Source organism: Pseudophryne corroboree, chromosome 11, assembly GCF_028390025.1.
Source record: "Pseudophryne corroboree isolate aPseCor3 chromosome 11, aPseCor3.hap2, whole genome shotgun sequence".
NCBI lineage: Eukaryota > Metazoa > Chordata > Amphibia > Anura > Myobatrachidae > Pseudophryne > Pseudophryne corroboree.
The window spans coordinates 255,936,511-255,958,150 of record NC_086454.1 but is presented as its reverse complement, the minus strand read 5'-3'; the positions used below and the strand labels follow the sequence as shown (position 1 = coordinate 255,958,150).

The 21,640-nt window shown below is 44.2% G+C and overlaps 1 protein-coding gene across 3 annotated transcripts in view; it reads right to left on the bottom strand.

The window, feature by feature from the left end:
- C11H16orf78 (chromosome 11 C16orf78 homolog) overlaps positions 1–19,829 on the bottom strand; it is a 40,415-nt gene extending 20,586 nt beyond the window's left edge. Inside the window, exons 1-4 of one of the 3 annotated variants that reach the window (XM_063946183.1) lie at positions 19,567–19,829; positions 16,345–16,485; positions 6,040–6,166; positions 877–1,246 (exon numbers count right to left, since the gene is read on the bottom strand). In XM_063946183.1, the coding sequence (XP_063802253.1) occupies positions 877–1,246; positions 6,040–6,166; positions 16,345–16,485; positions 19,567–19,668 (740 nt within the window). In that variant the 5' untranslated portion in view covers positions 19,669–19,829. The remainder of the gene's footprint in view (positions 1–876; positions 1,247–6,039; positions 6,167–16,344; positions 16,486–19,566) is intronic. The other 2 variants (XM_063946184.1, XM_063946185.1) reach the window with 2 other exon arrangements.
- Positions 19,830–21,640: the final 1,811 nt, after the last annotated feature.

Sequence of the window (21,640 nt, the reverse complement as noted above, 5' to 3'; positions counted from 1 at the left end):
GTGGGGCATGTAACTGGCACTGTGGGGCAATGTAACTGGCACTGTGGGGCAATGTAACTGGCACTGTGGGGCATGTATCTGGCACTGTGGGGCATGTAACTGGCACTGTGGGGCAATGTATCTGGCACTGCGGGGCAATGTATCTGGCACTGTGGGGCATGTAACTGGCACTGTGGGGCATGTATCCGGCACTGTGGGGCATGTATCCGGCACTGTGGGGCATTGTATCTGGCACTGTGGGGCAATGTAACTGGCACTGTGGGCAATTTTCAGTGGCCACACCCCTTCTGGTGCATGGCCACACCCCTTATGGTGTGTGGTCACGCCCATTTCCCCCCGCCGTGCGCACATGCTTCTTTTGCTGTTTTTTTGGGGATGGGGGCGCTATTTTCCATCTTGCCCTGGGCTCCGAAAACCCTAGCTACGCCTCTGATACCTTTCCGGCCAAGTGACCTAGGGCTCCGCAACAAGGCCCGCCCTGCGAAGCCAGGGACTCCTGAGTGGTAACCCGCATCTTAATAAAAGACATACATCTGGAAGAATGGGCACCTTCTGTAACATTGGGGCAGAAGTGTTAAGAAGGGATAAAGAAGTGATAAAGCAGTGATAAGCGCAAGGTGATAACGCACCAACCACTCATTATGGATTTTAAAAATGACAGTTAGGAGCTGATTGGTTGGTGCATTATCACCTTACGCTTATCACTGCTTTATCACTTCCTTATCCCTTCTCCAGGCTTAATACATCTGCCACAATGACAGTTAGCCGAGTAGATGTTAACATGAGGTGATTGTTTAAATTTATCTTACAGTGGAGTTACTGTATATATTATAGAGAAATATATTTGAAAGTTATAATTAAAAATGGTTCATGTACCTGCATCTTAATGCGTCATGTGGCTGCATGTGTGGGAGATCTGAGGTGCTCTTACATTTTCCTTCTTGACAATCTTTTAACAACAGTTCCTGCAGTCTCCTCTCAAAGGCTGGATTACCAGATGCACTGGCACGTGGATACTTTCTTCCACATAATATATGTTGGGATGAAAGCATTGCTGTGGAGTCTGCAACGTAGATGGATCTTGATTGCTGGCATAAGCACTGGGACGGACTGGCTCCTCTGTGTAAGCTTGAACTCTTCGACCAGCTCGCAAGCCCTAAGTCATTCTGAGGTTTTGTAGTGTTTAAGCCCATAGAAGATGGCCCACCACCGCTGAAAGGTACATAAGCTTTACTCTTCTTTTTTTCTGGAAAAGAGCAAATTGGTTGGAAGCTGCATAAGTAATAGGACACGACTGCAGTAAAGGATTAAAGAAGAAGTGCAGGATACTGGGGCATTATGGGGCTGATTCAGACTTGGGTAAACAAAAACATCAGCAACTTTGCACCTGGACAAACCATGCTGCATTCTGGGCCGGTTTTATGCATACGCTGGTTACGCAGCTGAGTAAGGCGAAGCATAGAGTAGGCCATTTCTGATACGCCCTCATATGTAGCACCTGTCCGGAGACTCACCGAGCAGGCAGTGATGTTGGCACTGCCGCGCTATGTCTGGTAGTGCACCCCTCTACAGTAATGTGAATAAAAATAAAAATAAACTATTGCTCCCAGAATCCCTTGCTTCCAGACAGCAAGGGCTGTTGGGAGCGGTAGTTTATTTTGAGATTCTTCACATGACTGTACATAGAAAATGAAAACTGATTTGCATTAGCGCCAACAAGTTTCAGTGCAGCTCTGGTGACCAAATAAGACCCTTCACCGGTCTAAGAATGCATACAGTAAACAAGAAATTGTACACCAATAGCGCACAAATGTTCAAAAGTGGAGAAGAAAAAGTTCCTTACATGAAGATATCATAAAAAGAGATTCTTCTCTTTAGAGTCCTTTCAATGTCCCAGAAGGAACACGGCTGATAATTCACTCACAAAGGAACATGTACTAAGCAGTGATAAAAGTGGAGAAGTGAGCCAGTGGAGAAGTGGCCCATGGCAACCAATCAGCATTGATGTAACATTTATAATTTGCATACTATAAAAGTATACACAGCAGCTGATTGGTTGCCATGGGCCACTTCTCCACTGGCTCACTTCTCCACTTTTATCACTGCTTAGTACATGTCCCCCAAAGTCTCTTATTACCGAAGGAATTCCTTCTTTTCCATAACAAGCATACAATTGTTAGGTCTTAAGATGCTAGGACCAGATAACGAATGGTCAATCAGACACTTCACTTTTCAGTATTTCAAAAAGAGAAAAGAACATAGTGCAAAACAGCCGGATAAAATAAAAAATTAAATTTTATTCCAGTACACTCACAAAAATAGATGATAAAAAGCATATAAACCACTAGAGTGGGTAGGACATCATTGCAGGCAGAAGTGAAGTTACCCTCCCAGATCTCATATGGGACTGTAGATCAGAGCTCCGGAACTGCTGAACTACCAAGCGGTCATCAACATCAACCAGGGTTCGTCCTTGAATCAGTCAGTCACCACACCTAAAGCTTTTCGGACAGAGGTCCTTCATCAGAGGCATTACTGTACATGCAAAATAAACTACCGCTCCTAGACGCCCTTGCTGTCTGGCTACTAGTAGCAGTAGTTTATTTTGAGATTCTTCTACTTCTAGTACTATAGTGCGAGTCTCCGGGCACAGGGGTCATATCAGGTAATAAAGTACTTTGATTAGATTAATATGTAAGGGGAAGTATTAAAATGGGCAAAATATGTAAGGGGAACTTCAACAGTGGGCAAATGTGTCGGGGCACTTATATAGTGGGTAAATGTGTAAGGGGCACTTATATAGTGTGCAAATGTGTAAGGGGCACTTATATAGTGGGGGCAAATGTGTAAGGGGCACTTATATAGTGTACAAATGTGTAAGGGGCACTTATATAGTGTGCAAATGTGTAAGGGGCACTTATATAGTGGGCAAATGTGTAAGGGGCACTTATATAGTGGGCAAATGTGTAAGGGGCACTTATATAGTGGGCAAAGGTGTAAGGGGCACTTATACAGTTGGCAAAGGTATAAGGGGCACTTATACAGTGGGCAAATGTGTAAGGGGTACTACAACTGGGCTTTTACAATGAGACCACACCTCCTTAATTATTTTACGCGCAAAAGTGCTTAGGTGGGCGCCAAAGTATTTATTCTCTTACCAAATAATTTGGCCTCGGGCCGGCCCTGGTTGCATTGCAAGGGGTGCAAATACATTTTTGTTTCTTTTGCATATATGGTGATAACTGGCAAATTTTGCTTGTAGCTCACAAGTACTGGACATCTTTATTTGTACGTGCATTTTAGATTTCAACTAGGACGTGCCCTTTTTAACTCTAAGGGTGCATACACACTATGCAATATCGCATACGATCTAGCTGATATCGGCCTGTTCGTTGCCATATTGTATAGTGTGTACGCTCGATACGGAATATGATACGCACTCCTGCGGGTTGTATCCTTCATCGCACGTTGGACCTGCATGGTCCGATGTGTGATATTGCGTACGAGGGCCATGCTGTCGAATGCAGCATGGCCCCGATCCACTACCCCCTTCCCATCACAGCCGACATCGGCAAGTGTGTATGCACTTGCCGATGTTGGGGTTCCATCGCAGATGATGTCGCATTGAGCGAACATCGTTCTGATGTGTACATAGCCTGAATCTCTCTGCACATTTTAAATCTGGCCATGTGCAGTCCAACATGGTTTTGCCAAAGGGCAAATTTGCTTCATATTTATTTTGCTTTGCTTCCACCCCTGAATCAGCCACTGTGTGAATATTTACATTATAATATGCCATATAAATCATTGGTATAAGCCAAAATAATATACACAATCACCTTTGCCATATAAAACAACAATAACTACTTACCACCACCACCAAGACAGTTGTCTGTCAGTAGTTGCAGATGACAACAGACAACACAAACTGTAGTTGTCTGTCTTCTGCACCTGCAAAAGACATTAATGCAAACTAAGTATAAAATGCTTAATCCCTCCTCCCTCTAATTTGAAGATGGGCCCAAACTTGAAGTCTGGTACCCCTGCCATTTGATCAATACTCCCCTAACTTTAGAGCCTCATAGAAGTCTTCTGACACCTCAGGGCTTGTTGTGTATTGAGAGCACTGTTGACTACAGCTGACCCAATGCCTTGTAAGCACTGGTAGGAGTCACAAGTCTCCTGCTGACCACTGCAACAGAATTATCCGTTATGGAGCAACTGGCTTTTGAGTGAATATCTGAATTGCAGAAGTCCTGGACATCTAATCCCTGTTCAGCTACTGTAGTTGGGGGTCAGAGGTAAAATTTACAAAAAATCTGGGTGTTGGTTATCTTTACTGATAGAGAAGTGGAGTGTGGACAGTACAGGCAAAATAATTTGCTTTCTACGTTAAAAAAAATATCAAAAAATGTTACATACTGTATATGAAATATCTATTAAAACATTGAGAACACATAACAAAGCTGTTTAATAAAGTAAGTTGTATCAGTAGGCGGCAGCCTTGCTTTTAAATAACCTTTTGCAAAACACATCCTGGAAGGATTTACCATTATTGTTTGTTAAAATAAAAGCCACATAGCTGCATAGAATGAATATGTGTAATATTTTATAGTGCATAGTTAGGATGTGTGCAATTGTTTCTGACTTTGTTGGTTTGTATTGTTCTCATGCTAATGTCAACAGATAAATCGCACACACTACATGAACCGTGACACAAGCCAGCACTTAGCGTCATTTATGAAGGTCGCACAGAGAGAGAGAGAGAGAGAGAGAGAGAGAGAGAGAGAGAGAGAGAGAGAGAACAGTGCGGAGGTCACCAGAGAAGGCTCTTCAAAACTGCATCAAATTTGTTGTCACCTTGGATTTTTTTATTTTTAAATAATGTTTTGATGATAATAATAATAATAATAATAATAATAATAATAAATAATACTAATAATTTCTTCCTGTACCATCCAGGTTTTTGTCTCTTCTCTGGAATTTTGTAACCCACATGGATTTATGCATAACATGTTCTGTTTATTAACTTGAACTTTGGTTTATCATTGAATCTTATTAAGGATAAATCTGCACATTTGTATCTGTAATTAAACTGCACATACTATGCTATAGTGATTATTTTGTCTTTACATTTTTGTATGGCGTTCTCAATGTTTGTCCAGGTACTACAACATATAAACTGCATAATTTTTATATTGTCAACATGAAAAATATACTAAAATACTATATATATTCAGTGAGTCCAAGGCAGGTGACAGAAGAAACCCAAAATGGGATGTAATAGTGCACAACTGGGTGAGATTGTATTTTGAATGCACTTTTAGAGTTACCCTATACTGTTTGGCGGTGAGAAGGTATGGTACTAGCACCGGCATAATTTGCTTAACTCCCTTTGTATTTATTCTGATAAACTTATTTACTTTTACTCAGGGAGTATGAGTGTGGTGAACATTATTCTGACTGCAAGTTATAGAGGTGAGAATGTACTGAAAGTTTTTAAACAAAGCTGTGTACAATGTGGCTACTAGTGGGCACACAAGGGACCAATATAAACGCAAAATATGGAATGTAGAAAGACAAGTGGTATAAGTTCAACAACGTGAGGCACGAACATGCATGTAGATAATACATTTGGATGATCATTGTGAATGTCTGAGGTACAATGTGAATTTGTTGAGATATTGTGTTTTTTTTCAGGTGGAACCATGGGTCGTATACGTGACTTGACTGAGTGACAAAAGGGAGCCATTGAGCATGGCCATAGTCTGGAGGAGGCAACGGCGGTATTTGTTGGTGTGCCCTTGAAGACAGTGAGTAGTATCCATCTACAGTGGAAGAAGCATGAACACCAAGAATCTCAGCGGCGGAACAGTGGCCAAAAATCGATCATGGCAAATCGGGACTGTAGGCATTTAAGGCGCCTAGTAACCACCAATTGGTTGCAAACATCAGGACTACTCCAACAAACCAATGCCCATAGAGTCAATCACAATAAAATCTTGGACAATGTAGATTTTACAAGTTGTTATTTCTTACCTGTGCTGTTTAATTGTCTAAAAGGCTGCTTAAGGAAGCTGGCAAAGCTGAACAAGTGATCAGAATGTGGAATAGCAGATCTTCCAGTTGAAGCTTCTGGTTCTGTTCTATCACAATTGCTTGGCTTCTTTGTAGAAAATGAATGTTTTAATAATGAGTAAGGATCGTACATATACATTGGATACTTTCACAAAATCTTTAATGTTATGAATGTCTTTCAGAGATACCAAATACAACACTTCTGATCCGGTAGCTGTAGGATTACTAATTTGTCCAATCTAAAGTGGACACGCGATGTAGAGACTAATGGGCCCTACACATTTAAAGATCCGCCGCCGAGCTTCCCGACGGCGGATACGACCGACGGGCGACCCGACGGGGGGGGGAGTCAGTGATCGGGGGAGTGAAGTTTCTTCACTCCCCCCGTCACCCGGCTCCATTGAAGTGCAGGCAAATATGGACGAGATTGTCCATATTGGCCTGCATGCACAGCCGACGGGGAACCAGCGATGAACGAGCGCGGGGCCGTGCATCGTTCATCACTGGTGACTCCACACTGAAAGATATGAACGGTATCTCGTTCAATAATGAACGAGATCGTTCATATCTTTGAGGAATATCGGCCAGTGTGTAGGGCCTATTTCACATTTGTACTAGTAAAGTATTGTTTCCCACTTACTACCATCATTTCCACCTGACCATAATTCCCTGGGCCAGGCCCCAGTTTTGAATGAACATTTCTGCCTGGGAATGAATTGGTATATTTCTCATACAGTCAAAAACTTGATTTTTCATATTTTTTCCCCCATTGTCAACGTTTTGACTGTATCTACATTTTGCTTGTCAACCTTATGACCCGGTCGACCTTATGACCCTGTCAATTTTTTGGTTGTAGACATTTTGACCAATTCAAACTTTTTGGTGTCAACCTTTTGAATGTCTAAGTTTTGACTGCATCCAATTGAAAAGTCCCTGTTTCTCAGCATTGGGTAACTGTACTGAACAAATCCTCCAATTCAGCAACAACATTTGTAAATGTAGGGCCCCCCACTTTCCCCCACTCGGTGTCCTGCTCCATTTTGGTTCTTTGTCTTCTCTCCCCACCTCTTTTTATTTGTATTCTCCCTTCCAATCTGGTTCTCTCTCTTCTTCTCTCTTTTCTCTTTTTCTGGTTCTTTCTGCTTCCTCCTTTTTTGTCTCTCTCTCTTTCCCTCTTATCCTATACTTTATCACTCCTGGTTCTCTAACCCCTTCCCTGATTCTCTCCTATCTTCCTCTATCTGTTTCTCACCCTCCTTCGCTTTGGTTTCCTGTGACCCACTCTCCTCCTCACCCTGCCCTATCTGTCTGGTTCCCTGCCACCTTACTCAGGACACAGCACCACACACAATGAACTTAAATACACATGCATAGCAGCCAAGTATAGTATCTCTGGAAGTTTTCTTAAAATATTGTCACGTATGAAACAACTGAACACATCTTTAGGACAGTGGGGGTAATTCAGATCTGATCGCTGCTGTGCGTTTTCGCACAGCGGGGGATCAGATCTGAACTGCGCATGCGTATGCACCACAATGTGCAGGCGTGACGGGCAGCTGCAACGGGGATCGCCGGTCAGCGATGCGATTGTGCGAAGGATCCATTTGCACGGGCGTTCGCAAGGAAATTAACAGGAAGAGGCCGTTTGTGGGTGGCAACTGACCATTTTCAGGGAGTGTCTGGAAAAACGCAGGCAGGACCAAGCGTTTGAAGGGAGGGTGTATGACGTCAAATCCGGTCCCAAACAGCCTGATGTGATTGCAGCTGCTGAGTAATAAGTCCTGGGCTGCGCAGAGGCTGCACAAAATTAGTTTGTGCAGCTCTGCTACACATGCATTCGCACACTTGCACAGCGAAAATACATTCCCCCTGTAGGCGGCGACTATCTGATCGCAGGACAGAAAAAATAGCTGCCTAGCGATCAGATCTGAATGACCCCTGTGACATTCCGGTCCCTGTCCCAGTGAAGAAATAATCAAATCAACACAGTACCTCATGGGGGTGATTCAGAGTCTCACGCAAGTTACATTGCGCACTGACCTCAGGGATTTCGGCATACAGCATAAGCGCCAGAAAAAACTCAGCTTCTGCGCTTATGGGGATAATTGGCTGCTGTGCAAGCAGAGTAGCAGAGGAAAAAGAACCAGGCACAGTGGGCAGGGTGAGAGGGTGTGGATCATTAGATCGACACTGTCTAGGTCAGGGGTGGGGAACCTTTTTACTACCGAGGGCCATTTGGATATTTATAAAATCCTTCGTGGGCCATACAAGTCTGCCCCCGCGCGCCCAAAAAATGGGTGTGGCCAGTTAAAATGGGACGTGATACACATATGCCCCCAATAGTGCAGTGCCAGATCCACAATTGCCCCCACAGTGCCAGTATACAAATGCCCCTCACAGTGCCAGGTATACAGATGCCCCCACAGTGCCAGGTATACAAATGCCCCCACAGTGCCAGGCATACAAATGCCCTCACAGTGCCAGGTAGTATACAAATGCCCCTCAGTGCCAGGTATACAGATGTCCCCACAGTGCCAGGTATACAAATGCCCCTCACAGTGCCAGGTATACAGATGCCCCCACAGTGCCAGGTATACAAATGCCCCTCACAGTGCCAGGTATACAGATGTCCCCACAGTGCCAGGTATACAGATGTCCCCACAGTGCCAGGTATACAAATGCCCCTCACAGTGCCAGGTATACAGATGTCCCCACAGTGCCAGGTATACAAATGCCCCTGACAGTGCCAGGTATACAGATGCCCCCACAGTGCCAGGTATACAGATGTCCCCACAGTGCCAGGTATACAGATGTCCCCACAGTGCCAGGTATACAGATGCCCCCACAGTGCCAGGTATACAGATGACCCCCACAGTGCCAGGTATACAGATGCCCCCCCGTCCCCCCCCCCCCCTCCCGTCCCGCTTACCGCTCCTTTCGGCGGGTACACGGAGGAGAGCGCGGCTATGTTGGGCGGCGGCGTGTAAGACTTGAAACCAGCCGCCGGTTCGAGAGCCAATCAGAGCTCGCGGACCGGCAGCCGCGGCTCCTGATTGGCTGCCGGTCCGCGAGCTCTGATTGGCTCACGAACCGGCGGCTGGTTTCAAGTCCTACACGCCGCCGCCCGACAATAGCCGCGCTCTCCTCCGTGTGGTGACAGCTGAGACACGCTGCCGCCGGACTGTGCGGCGGCGTGTCTCACTGAGAGGAGCGGGTGGGCCCGACCAAACGGTTTAGCGGGCCTTATACGGCCCGCGGGCCGGAGGTTCCCCACCCCTGGTCTAGGTCGACAATGTTTAGGTCGACCACTATAGATCGACAGTCACTAGGTCGACAGGGTTGGAAGGTTGACAGGGTTTCCAGGTCGACATGTGCTAGGTCGACAGGTCAAAAGGTCGAACCCCAAATAGTGCACCGTGTCCCCTCACATGGCTTGCTTCGCTCGCCATACTTTGGGCAGATTACCGTTCCGATCGTAGTCCATGTGGATCGTTAAGTATGACAAAGTAAAAAAAACCCAAAAAACTCATGTCGACCTTTTGACCTGTCGACCTAGCACATGTCGACCTAGAAACCCTGTCAACCTTCCAACCCTGTCGACTTATAGTGGTCGACCTAAACATTGTCGACCTAGACAGTGCCGATCTTCAGACCGGATCCCGGGTGAGAGTGGGTCACAGGATGGAAACCAAAGAGAAGGAGGGTGAGAAGCAAGGAAAGGTAAGCATGTACTAACCTTGCGGTGTACACCCTACTACACATCGCCGGACATCGCACCGATACTACTCACATATGCACGTATGTGGTTGGTATTGAGAAGGACAGCTCTTCCGATAAGAGTGCTCCCTTCCCTGGACTTCCGGGTTTACGACCCAGTGCTCCCTTCCCTGGACTTCCGGGTTTATGACCCAGGAGTCCATCTGCACATACGCAGAGATGTGGCGGCTGCGGGGCATGCTGGGAGGGATCCAATCGGATCCCTCGGACAGCATCTGATGCGGAGAGAAGCCCATAGGCTTCTACAGGGTAATGCTAGCTTTTGCTGACATTACCCTCTGCATCGATAACTGGACGGGTTACCGGGAAATGCAGTAAAAGCTCTTCTGACAACAATAAAGGGGCGTGGCATTGCTGGGGAAGCCCCCAACGACCTCACTCCATCGCTCTCCAGCACTGTTGGCTCCTTCTCAGTGACAGAAACTGAGTTCTGCAGGAGAACGTCATACTGCAGCACTTGCCTCCTATCACTGTGGTGGAGCCGGCATTTTGGTGTCACCACCTGGGAGTGGCCCGGAGCCCCTTGTGAATTCACTGGATAGGAGAGAACCAGGTAATAGTGTCAGAGAACCAGAAGGAGTGAGGGAGCTATCTATAATGATGTATAATATAAATTAGCAGAGAGGTACCAGCGCTATGAGTTGTGTCGCCAATTATACAATAAATCAATTACCACTGGATCAGTTAGAAATTTTAATAAACATGATTATCACATAAATTAAAAACGTGAAAATGAGGTATTTAGGAGTTAACCATACAATTAAAATATAGATTGCAATGTGATAAAATAAAAAATAAAAATTGGCTCTGAGGTGATATTAATTCAAATTGCTGGAAAGGACCCAACCATTAATGTAGTGATCCCGGACTTAATAAAATGCAGATTTCCTCCTCCTTAGAATTATTTGTGCAGTCAGCTGGTAATACCCTTAATAGTACCTCTCACACAGTTCCATATAAAGATGGTGATGATTGCTCGTCTGTGCAGATATTCAAGGGGTTTCCATAATCTTGCTGGTTGTGCTAAAAAGGAGTGGTTTGCAGGTGAAGTCCTTGGAAATCCAAGTGTGCAATAAAGTCCTTATCTGGATCAAACTGAACAAAGGTTGGGATTCCACAGCAGTGCCTTAACGCGTTTCCCTGAACCAGGTCGCTCAGCTTCTTCATATAAATTAGACAGGGCGTTCCTTATATTCGGGTTAAATAGGCAAAACAGACTTAAAGGATCTCCTTTGTTTACAGAGCCGGCCCTAACCAATATGATGCCCTAGGCAAGATTTTGGCTGGTGCCCCCTGGCACCACCACTGGTTCCGCCTCTGACCAAGCACCTCTTTCCCAGCACCATCACCCCTCACCCATAGCAGTCCTTGTACCCCCTATATTTTAAATAGGAACAGTTCACACATTTGACGCACAGCCCAAAAAGGGGCATCTTCTTGCTGGGAAGGGGCATGGCCACACAATAGTAACCCCAATTCCAATTACGCCACACAGTACTGCAACTTTATTTACATTTTATCTTGCAATAGTGTCTATAATTCATATTACATCCCACAGTAGTATCACTTTACCTTATAAACGTTACTCCTCACAGTAGAGCCCCTTATTCACATTACATCACACTGAATTGCTCTTTATTCACATTACACCACACCTTATTGCTCTTTATTCACATTAGACGACACAGTAGTGCCCTTGCTGTATGCAACGCCACATAGTAGAGCACCTTATACACATAATGACACACATTAGTAATGCATTTATACACAATTACACACAGTAATGCCCCTTACACATATGAGACACATTAATGTCCTTATAAACATAATGCACCTTACACATTATGACAACCTTTATTAATGCCCTTTTACACATAATGTCCCTTACACATATGCCGCACATTATTAATGCCCTTATACACATAATGACACACATAGTGCCCCCTACACATTGGCTGCACATTATTAGTGCCCCTATACACATAATGACACACATACAGTAGTACCCTGTTACACATATGCCGCACATTATTAATGCCCTTATACACATAATGACACACATAGTGCCCCCTACACATTGGCTGCACATTATTAGTGCCCCTATACACATAATGACACACATACAGTAGTACCCTGTTACACATATGCCGCACATTATTAATGCCCTTATACACATAATGACACAAATAGTGGCCCTTTACACATATGTTGCACATTATTAATGCATTTTTACATGACACACATAATGCTCCTTACACATATTCCGAACACTACTGCACAACCAACCCACTCACATGCACTCAGCACTCACACTTCCACTAACACTGTGACCTCTGCCTCTGCTTGGATACAGATGTGTCCTCACAAATCTTGCATCAATGCTAACGTCGGGCACCTTTTTTTTTAAATGAAAATGCATCTTATTTGCATTGCTATGTGGCTAGGATGCACAAGCAGCTTCTGCTGATGAAACTGATATGCAGCATGCCAATATACTGTGTGAGACTGTGGCTGTATCTGCATATGAAATGCTACATACAGAATATAGGCATGCCGCATATCATTTTAATCAGCAGAAGCTGCTGATGCCCCTAGGCATATCAAATGCCCTAGGCAATTGCCTAGTTTGCCTATGCCTATGGCCGGCTCTGCCTTTGTAACAAGCAAATGTTAAATATGGTGACATGAGCTCGGATTTCAGGGAAAAGTGTGTTAAAAATGAAAAACATGTGTTTGGTTTTGCCTGTTCTGTATCTCAAAGTCACTGTAACAGTAACAGTGCGTAAAGGTAATTTGTATCCCATGCTTCATACCCCATACATCATTAGCAAAGCACTTACAGCACACTAGGGCCCAATTACACTGGTACATTCCCCATGTTAAAAGGATTCACAAATGTCTCCCTATAAGGTGTTGCCACGATCAGGCTTCAGTAATTCTGAGAATTACATTCAAAACACATAGCAAGAGTAGAGCTAACATGCAGTTCTCAGTACATACACGGCAGGTGCAAGAGCTCTCTGCACCCTAGGCAAAGCTTCAGCCTAGCGCCCCCCACCCCACCTCCTAGAGGGAAGATGCAGTTGACCACTAGGTGGGCTGGGGTGAATTACATCATTATATATATACAGAGAAAAGGGACAACACTCAAGGACTTTTAAAGTGATAAAGTATATTGTAAGCAAAGTCATACAATTTTGTGACTTTGCTCACAATATACTTTCTCTTTAAAAGTCCTTGAGTACCATCTATTCTTTCTGTATACATGCTAGACAGCATGTTAGGAATTGTATAGGACACTGAGAACAATGTCACTTTTTTTTATATACTATATACTGTACTGTATATGGGGGCTGGTGGGGATATTTAATTGGGGTTGGGTATGGAATGCCGGCAGTCAGAATACCAACAGCGGCATACCAGACCACCATAATCCTGTCATTTTGAATGAAATGAATTAATCCTTCCCCTAACCCTCCCTCCCCGCAGCCTAAGCCTAACTCTAATCCTGCCCGGCATACTAATATTCATAGTTACATTCACCTCCTATGTGCTTAGCATGACTTGATGTTACACATGTCAGTACAGAGGATGCGCTATGTGGTACAGCCTGATACAGGCGGCTGCACCTGATTAGGGGCATAATTCAAACCTGATCACAGCAGCAAAATCTTTCTCTAATGGACAAATCCATGTGCACTGCAGGTGGGGCAGATATAACATGTGAAGAGAGAGTTAGATTTGGGTGAGTTATTTTGTTTCTGTGCAGAGTAAATACTGGCTGCTTTAGTTTTACACTGCAATTTAGATTTCAGTTTGAACACACTCCACCCAAATCTAACTCTCTCTACATGTTATATCTGCCCCACCTGCAGTGCACATTTGCCCCACCTGCAGTGCCCATTAGAGAAAAATTTTGCTGCTGCGATCAGGTCTGAATTAGGCCCTAGATCCGCAGCAGCGGATAGCGCAGTGTGAAAGGAGGAGGCCGCATACAGAGACATCTTTTATTTTTTTGCTAGATGAATTCAGTGGTGCCCTCCAGGGGCCGGCGCCCCTACGCAGCCACCTAAAGCTGCCTATTGCTAGAGCTGGTCCTGAATACATAGAGCATTAGAACAAACACTGGAAAATACATCTAATAGGAGAAGTGCGGTCTGTAATAGGGACATTATCTGGGGTACAGACATTCCTGAGGCAATTACTTACCTTTTTTGCCATTATATAATCTACACAGGCATTGTACCATTTTTAACCCCAATATACAACCTGCATTAGGTGTAACATGGGTTGTACGCCTACAAAAAGACAACAGTCACTTACAGTAGTTTAGACCTGGAAAAAACCATAAGGTACTGTACTGTAACTCTTATCCATTGTTCCAGGTTAGGCCTGTTGTGCTAAGATTTCTGTTTAGAATCCGCATAATTAGGCTGATCAGAGCTGAACGCTACTGGGCAGTAATTTCGCTTGAATTGCATACACCAACTAATACAGATATTCTCCTCTATCATTATTCATTATGCTTAGATGCATAGCTGAGATAATTACCGGTGTGCATCTGCCTATCCTTGGAGAAAGAGAGCAGTATGAAAACAGACGGATCTCTGCAACTCTGCCCAGCTTGTACTTCCGTCTGTACACCCTCATCAAACGATATCTGTGTGTGACGGAGTCTCTGAATCTGTATATGAAGTGCTACGATGCAGTGGCCATGTTTTTTTTCCATGCCAAGTTCTGTTGTGTTCCATTCGCAGACTCTCATACAGATATATGTGTCGCATTTCACATCTAACCACTTAACTGGCGATTTTTCCCTTCAAAACCGTTCATAACATTGTTTAAAAAATAAAATGTTTTATTCAATGTAGTTTAAAAAAGTATTTTTTAGAATATTTAAATATTATATTATGCACATCTGCAGACCGGAACTCCTCATCAAAAACTGGGGGACACAGTGGGGCAGCACAGTCGAATGTGATCTGACCATGCCAATTATTAAAGTACAGTATTCTGAGGCAACACATTTTCAGGGCGAAAAAGACGACTGGTGAATGCAGAGTCGCGCGGTACCTGGTGGCTCACTCACCTTACATTGCGTATTCAGGCAAGGTGTATGAGGACACAAGAAAAGAAGAAGAAAAAGGAGGATCTCTGTGAAATTAGGGGGTTAATAAAGTGATGCATGAAGAATTGGTGGAACATTTATTTTAACTAAAGTGTTTTGTCTATGGAGTTTTTCAGTCATTTTTTCTATAGTGCTTATCTTGTGAGGTAAATTCTTATTTTTTGTACAGTCAAAATAACAGGATCTGGTCAGGAAGGATCCCGGCAATTGAAATACCAATGCCAGAATCCCGACGCTATTCAGAATGCAGACACCGGCAGCCCGGCGCCGGAATCCCAACCGCTGGGTTCCCAATTTGGCAGGTGCTGACACGTCAGAAAGGTAAGCTGTGTGTTTGTGTGTGTGTGTGTGTGTGTGTGTGTGTGTGGGGGGGGGGGTGTTAAGTTTAGGCTGCGGGAAGGGGGGGTTAGGTTTATGCACAACCGGGGAGGGTTAGGGTTAGGCAGTGGGTTTGGGTTAGGTCTAGGCTGCTAGAAGGGAGAGTTTGGGTTAGGGGTCAATTGGGGGACAGTAAGCAGTAGCGGATCTTGCCACGGGCAAGCAGGACTTTTGCCCGGGGCGCCGCCTTCCGGAGGGCGCTGGCGCCATCCGGAGGGCGCCGCAGCGTGGCAAGATCCGCCACTGCTGCCCGCTGTGTCCCCCGTCCGCCTCCGCTGCCCGCTGCCGTCCCCGTCCGCCTCCTGTGAAGGGAACTAGACGCTATGCGTCTAGTTTCCCTTCGTGGAGAGTAACTTTGCTGAGCGGTGCGCGATGACGTCATCGCGCACCGCACAGCAAAGGTCCTCTCCACGAAGGGAACTAGACGCATAGCGTCTAGTTTCCCTTCGTGGAGAGGACCTTTTGCTGTGCGGTGCGCGATGACGTCATCGCGCACCGCTCAGCATTCAAGCGGCGCTAGCAATGTACAGGGGGCGTAACTGACCACGCCCCCTGTATTAGGCCACACCCCTTTTCCTGCCCGGGGCGCAGAGCGCCCTTGAACCGGCCCTGACAGTAAGTATACTTACCGTCCCACTGTTGGGATTCTCAACATCTGGATGCCGCAGTCGGTATTCTGACCCCCGGCATCCTAACTGCCGGCATTTTAATCTCAACCCAAAATAACTGAAGTGATAGCACTTGTTTATGTATAATTGACAGTTTAATAGCATTCAGATCAATCACCTTATCAAAATGAGAAGTGACTCCTTGGTCAGGTTTAGGCTAAAATCAATATGGTTATGTCAATGGATTATTCTACGTTTTATATTATTTATATTTCAGACAACAACCACAAAGTAAACAACTATTTGCATATGTGCAATAAATAAGTTGAGCTCCAGTGGGAAATGTTTTGTAGTTCGCCAGTGACTATAATTTACCTGGTATATGCTGCTGTTTGCACCAGAAGTGGAGACATCTGTCAGCTTTGCAAGGTTTCGTTGTACCTTTCTCTGCTCATGCTTCCGCAGATTGTCATTCACTGATTTCATAGTTTCTATAGAGCGATTAAGTTTCTTAAGCTGCAAAACAAGGCGGTTATTTAGTATATTCTCTTATCTTAAATAGAATGACTGGTGCCTTTTTTGTTGATAAATAGCCTATTGGGTTGATGGTCTCAGGGGGTCCCTAATGCTGGGTATATTGGTAAACAGTAGGTACAGGGTTAATGCAGGAACACGGTGGTAATTCAGGGGTTTACCCACTGTTATCAGTGGGTAATAGCAGGTGTCTTGGTGTCTCACCTCTATGTACAGCACAGTGACACTCTTACAGGGTAAAGATGGCTGCAGTCTGCACATGTACAGTAGCATATCAGGTAGGAGGTGTACCTCACGGCCGACTCTGGGTCCTAGTGGCCGGAGTATATGCAGCATAGGAGACAGCGCAAAGTTTTGCTCTTCCTGCACTAAAGATAACTAAATCTGCTGCAATTATAAGTATGTATAACTTTTCCAAATAAATCAGTAATTAAGGACTCTCTAATAAAGTTGTCGTTAACAATTTTTTTCTGATTTATGAACTGTAAATAAGTTTCCAGGCTGTTGTTGACTGGTTCCTTCTATTTTGCTGATTGTTTAGCGAAAGGTGGTCACACATGCAGCCATCTTGCTATTTGGCACACAGTGTTCTGTAAACAACCCTATTTACTAGTATGCCCTATACGGATCCTATACATTTTGAGAATTATAATGAATGGCTAATTTCATCATTATAATAGATATTTTTAAATGTTTACCACCTCCCTATCAGTGCATGTCTTTTAGCTGGCTTACACATTGGCTCTCTGTTGTAATGACCCAGTAGAATCATAGATAATAATGAGCGAAAAGTAGTCTGGAAGAGGGAACCCCTTAATTCAGGTAAGGTGGCGTAAGGGAGTAACATTTCAGGGGAGCAATCAGATCCAGTGCAACCCGCTCAGTAGATCCTGCAAGGCAGGGAGGTGCCAGACTGAAGAGGCGCTCTCACTGCTCAACTACTCTGCTGTTGCTACCGGCTGTCACTACATCTGTCACACTGTATGACAGGCAGTGGCACCGACAGCATGAAGTGCGACTCCTGTGTCAGGTCCCTCCGGCTCCCTCTTCTCTCCTCTATTCTGCACCATTGCCAGTGGCGCCGGCAGCTTGAAGTAGTGGACGCAGCTCTTTCTACAGTTCCCCTCCTGTAGACGTTAGTGTAAGGGCCCTACTACTGTGGCATTATATGTGACACTACGACTGTGGGTGTTATGTAAAAGGGGCACTACTACTGTGTTCATTATATGTGACACTACTACTGTGGGTGTTACGTTTAAGGGGTGCTACTACTGTGGACATTATGTGTGGCACTACGACTGTGGGCATTATGTGTAAGGGGAGCTAAAAATGTGGGCATTATGTGTGACATTACTACTGTGGGCGTTATGTGTAAGGGGCGCTACTAATGTGGGCATTATGTGTGATATTACTACTGTGGAAGTTATGTGTAAGGGGCGCTACTACTGGGGCCATTATAGGGGGTCTTTCAATTGGTGGCAGTTTTTCCGACAGTCGGAAAAACTGCACTTCTCGACAGTTGTTAGGTCAAATATGCATTTGACCAATTCAATGAAAGTGATGTTTTTTCAACTGTCGGAAAAAACGGCACTTGTCGGAAAACACGTGGATCGGTGAGTTAATTGGCAATTCACATGTTTTTGTCTAAAACGCGGATGTTTTCAACAGTTTGCCGCTGATGCAGATTCTACTTGTAATCAAGTCGAATCTGCATTGTCGGAATTCTGGCCAGAAACGGCCGGCATTGAATAGTGCCATGTTGGATCTTGTCCGTCAGAAAGGTTCTTACTTCAATTGAATATACACCTATGTATGACACTACTGTGGGCATTATGTTTAAGGGGCGCTACTACTATGGGCATTATGTATGGCACTACTACTGAGGGCGTTAAGTGTAAGAGGTGCTACTACTGTGGGCATTATGTGTGACACTTCTAATGTGGGCGTTATGTGTAAGGGGCACTACTATTGTGGGCATTATGTGTAGCACTACTAATGTGGGCAATATGTGTGACACTACTACAGTAGGCATTATTTTCTAAGGGGTACTACTACAGTGGGCATTAAATTTAAGGGGCACTACCACTGAAGGCATTATTTGTATAAGAGTACCTACAGTGGGTATTGTGTATAAGGGGTACTACTGTGTGCGGTAATGTGAACAAGGTACACTACTATGTGGTGCAATATACAGCATGGGCACTACATATGGTGTACTGTGAATAAGATTGTGCTACTGTGTGGCAAATTTGAATTGGGGTACTACTGTGTAGCCACTCCCCTTCCTTCCCACACTTCTTTTTTGCAGCATACTGTATAAGAGTAAGGGTGCAAATTTATCATTTGCAGGGAGGGGAGGCTAAACTCCCAAGCACCGACCCTGGGAGTAACACTTGAAATATCTACCGCTAAGGTGGATTTTTCCTTTAACTGTCATCATCTTCAATTGCTCAAAAATTCTGACATAATGGAGCAGATTTTAAAAAGAGTGATATTCTAGTTACCATTTCTTACTAATCTTAAATGGTGCTCCAACCACTAAGCTCCTAACTGTCATGTGTTTCAAAATTGACAGTTAAGAGCTGATTGGTTTTTATGATTAGTAACAAGTGATAACTAGACTATCACTCGTTGTTAAATCTGCCCATATGGCTGTGTGAAGCTACCATAAGAAGAAACCATTTGATTTTTCACTTGCCCAAATGAGTCAAAATAACTCTTCTTGAAGCAGTTTCAGTTGGCGACATATACATTTTCCCCTATAGGCTCCTTATGTTGCGGTGTCCCATATCTCCACCCCTCCAATATCATAACTATCCATGGACACAACCCCACATTACAGTATATCCCAACTGTAAAAACAAATGATTTATAATAAGCACATGAACTAACGCAGAGTTGCCATGTAACCAGCATAAACAGCTGTAGGACAGCTGGCATATAAGTAAACTGGGCATCCTGCTGTCGGATATTTATATAGATATTATTTACAAAAAAGTTATTGCAGACAGCTTTGTTTTACAATAAAATTCATGTTAGTATATGAAATGGCATATTAATTACCTGAAACGACTCTCTGTCATTGGAGACCATCAGAGTTCTGGCTCTGTTATTGTCTATACAGCCTATAATTGCACTGCCTACCTTTGTCTTGTCATTAGACATCTTTTAAGTCAACATTCATCTTCAAATGTGAAGATGCTGTTTATACAGGCAGTACATATTGGAATCCCATTTTCATTGCAGGGGCTGCAGATGTTTTGTTCACTGGGCAACAGCTGAGTCACAGGTGACACTTTATGACATGTGCTGTGTGGTGATGCTGCGATACCATGGCAACTGATATGTACACCTAGATACTTTACAATGGATTGTGACATCAGAGAGCAAACAGTGAGCACATATTCTTAGATGCTTGTTTCACATACCCATCATATATTTAATTCAGTTTATTATGTAAACTTGTGTATATCCAAAAGGAACTGCTTGATCATTGTACTTTCCACAGTTCCTTTTCCCAACAACAGAGGTTAAGTTAGAAAGGGGGCCATGCTAACAAATACTATTGGTTTAAACTGTCTTGTTGGAGAATGAACAGAGCCGGCCCTAACCAATATGATGCCCTAGGCAAGATTTTGGCTGGTGCCCCCTAGCACCACCGCTAGTTCTGCCTCTGACCCTGCACCCCTTTCCCAGCACCAGGCCAAAAAGGTATGATGTGTTTTTGCTGGCAAGGGGCATGGCCACACAATAGTACCCCCAATTCAACTTATGCCTCCCAGTAGTGCAACTTTATTCACAATTTATCATACGATAGTGTCCCTTATTCACATTACATCACACAGTAGTACCACTTTACCTTATATACGTTACTCCTCACAGTAGTGCCCCTCATTCACATAGCATCATACTGAATTGCTCCTTAATCACATTACACCACACCATATTGCTCTTTATTCTCATTACACCACACCATATTGCTCTTTATTCACATTAGACCACACAGTAGTGCCCTTTCTATACGTTATACCACACAGTAGAGCACCTTATACACATAATGCCACAAATTGGTAATGCATTTATACACATAATGACACACATAATGTCCCTTACACATATGCCGCACATTATTAGTGCCCTTATGCACATAATGACACACATTTTTCCTGGCGTGGTCAATTGGCAGCTTTGCTAACGTTGGGTGCCTATTTTTTCTGAAAATGCATCTTATTTGCATTGCTATGTGGCAAGGATGCACAAGCAGCTTCCACTAATTAAAATGATATGTGGCATGTCTATATACTGTGTGCGACTGTGACTGTATCTGCAAACAAAATGCTACACACAGAATATAGGCATGCCGCATATCATTTTAATCAGCAGAAGCTGCTTGTGCCCCATGGCATACCAGATGCCCTAGACAATTGCCTAGTTTGCCTATACCTAGGGCCGGCTCTGAGAATGAACATTAGATTAAAGGATATTGGACCTTGGGGGTAATTCCAAGTTGATCGCAGCAGGATTTTTGTTAGCAATTGGGCAAAACCATGAGGGTCATTCCGAGTTGTTCGCTCGTTGCTGATTTTCGCTATATTGCGATTAGTCGCTTACTGCGCATGCGCAAGGTTCGCAGAGTGCATGCGCTTAGTTATTTTACACAAAAGTTAGGTATTTTACTCACGGCATAACAAGGATTTTTCATTTTCATTTTTCATCGTACTGTGATTAACAGTAAGTGGGTGTTTCTGGGCGGAAACTGGCCGTTTTCTGGGCGTGTGCGAAAAAACGCTGGCGTTTCTGGGAAAAACGCGGGAGTGTCTGAAGAAACAGGGGAGTGTCTGGGCAAACGCTGGGTGTGTTTGTGACGTCAAACCAGGAACGAAACTGACTGAACTGATCGCAATGGCTGAGTAAGTCTTGAGCTACTCAGAAACTGCTAAGAAATTTCTATTCGCAATTCTGCTAATCTTTCGTTCGCAATTCTGCTAAGCTAAGATACACTCCCAGAGGGCAGCGGCTTAGAGTGTGCAATGCTGCTAAAAGCAGCTAGCGAGCGAACAACTCGGAATGAGGGCCCATGTGCACTGCAGGGGAGGCAGATATAACATGTGCAGACAGAGTTAGATTTGGGTGGGGT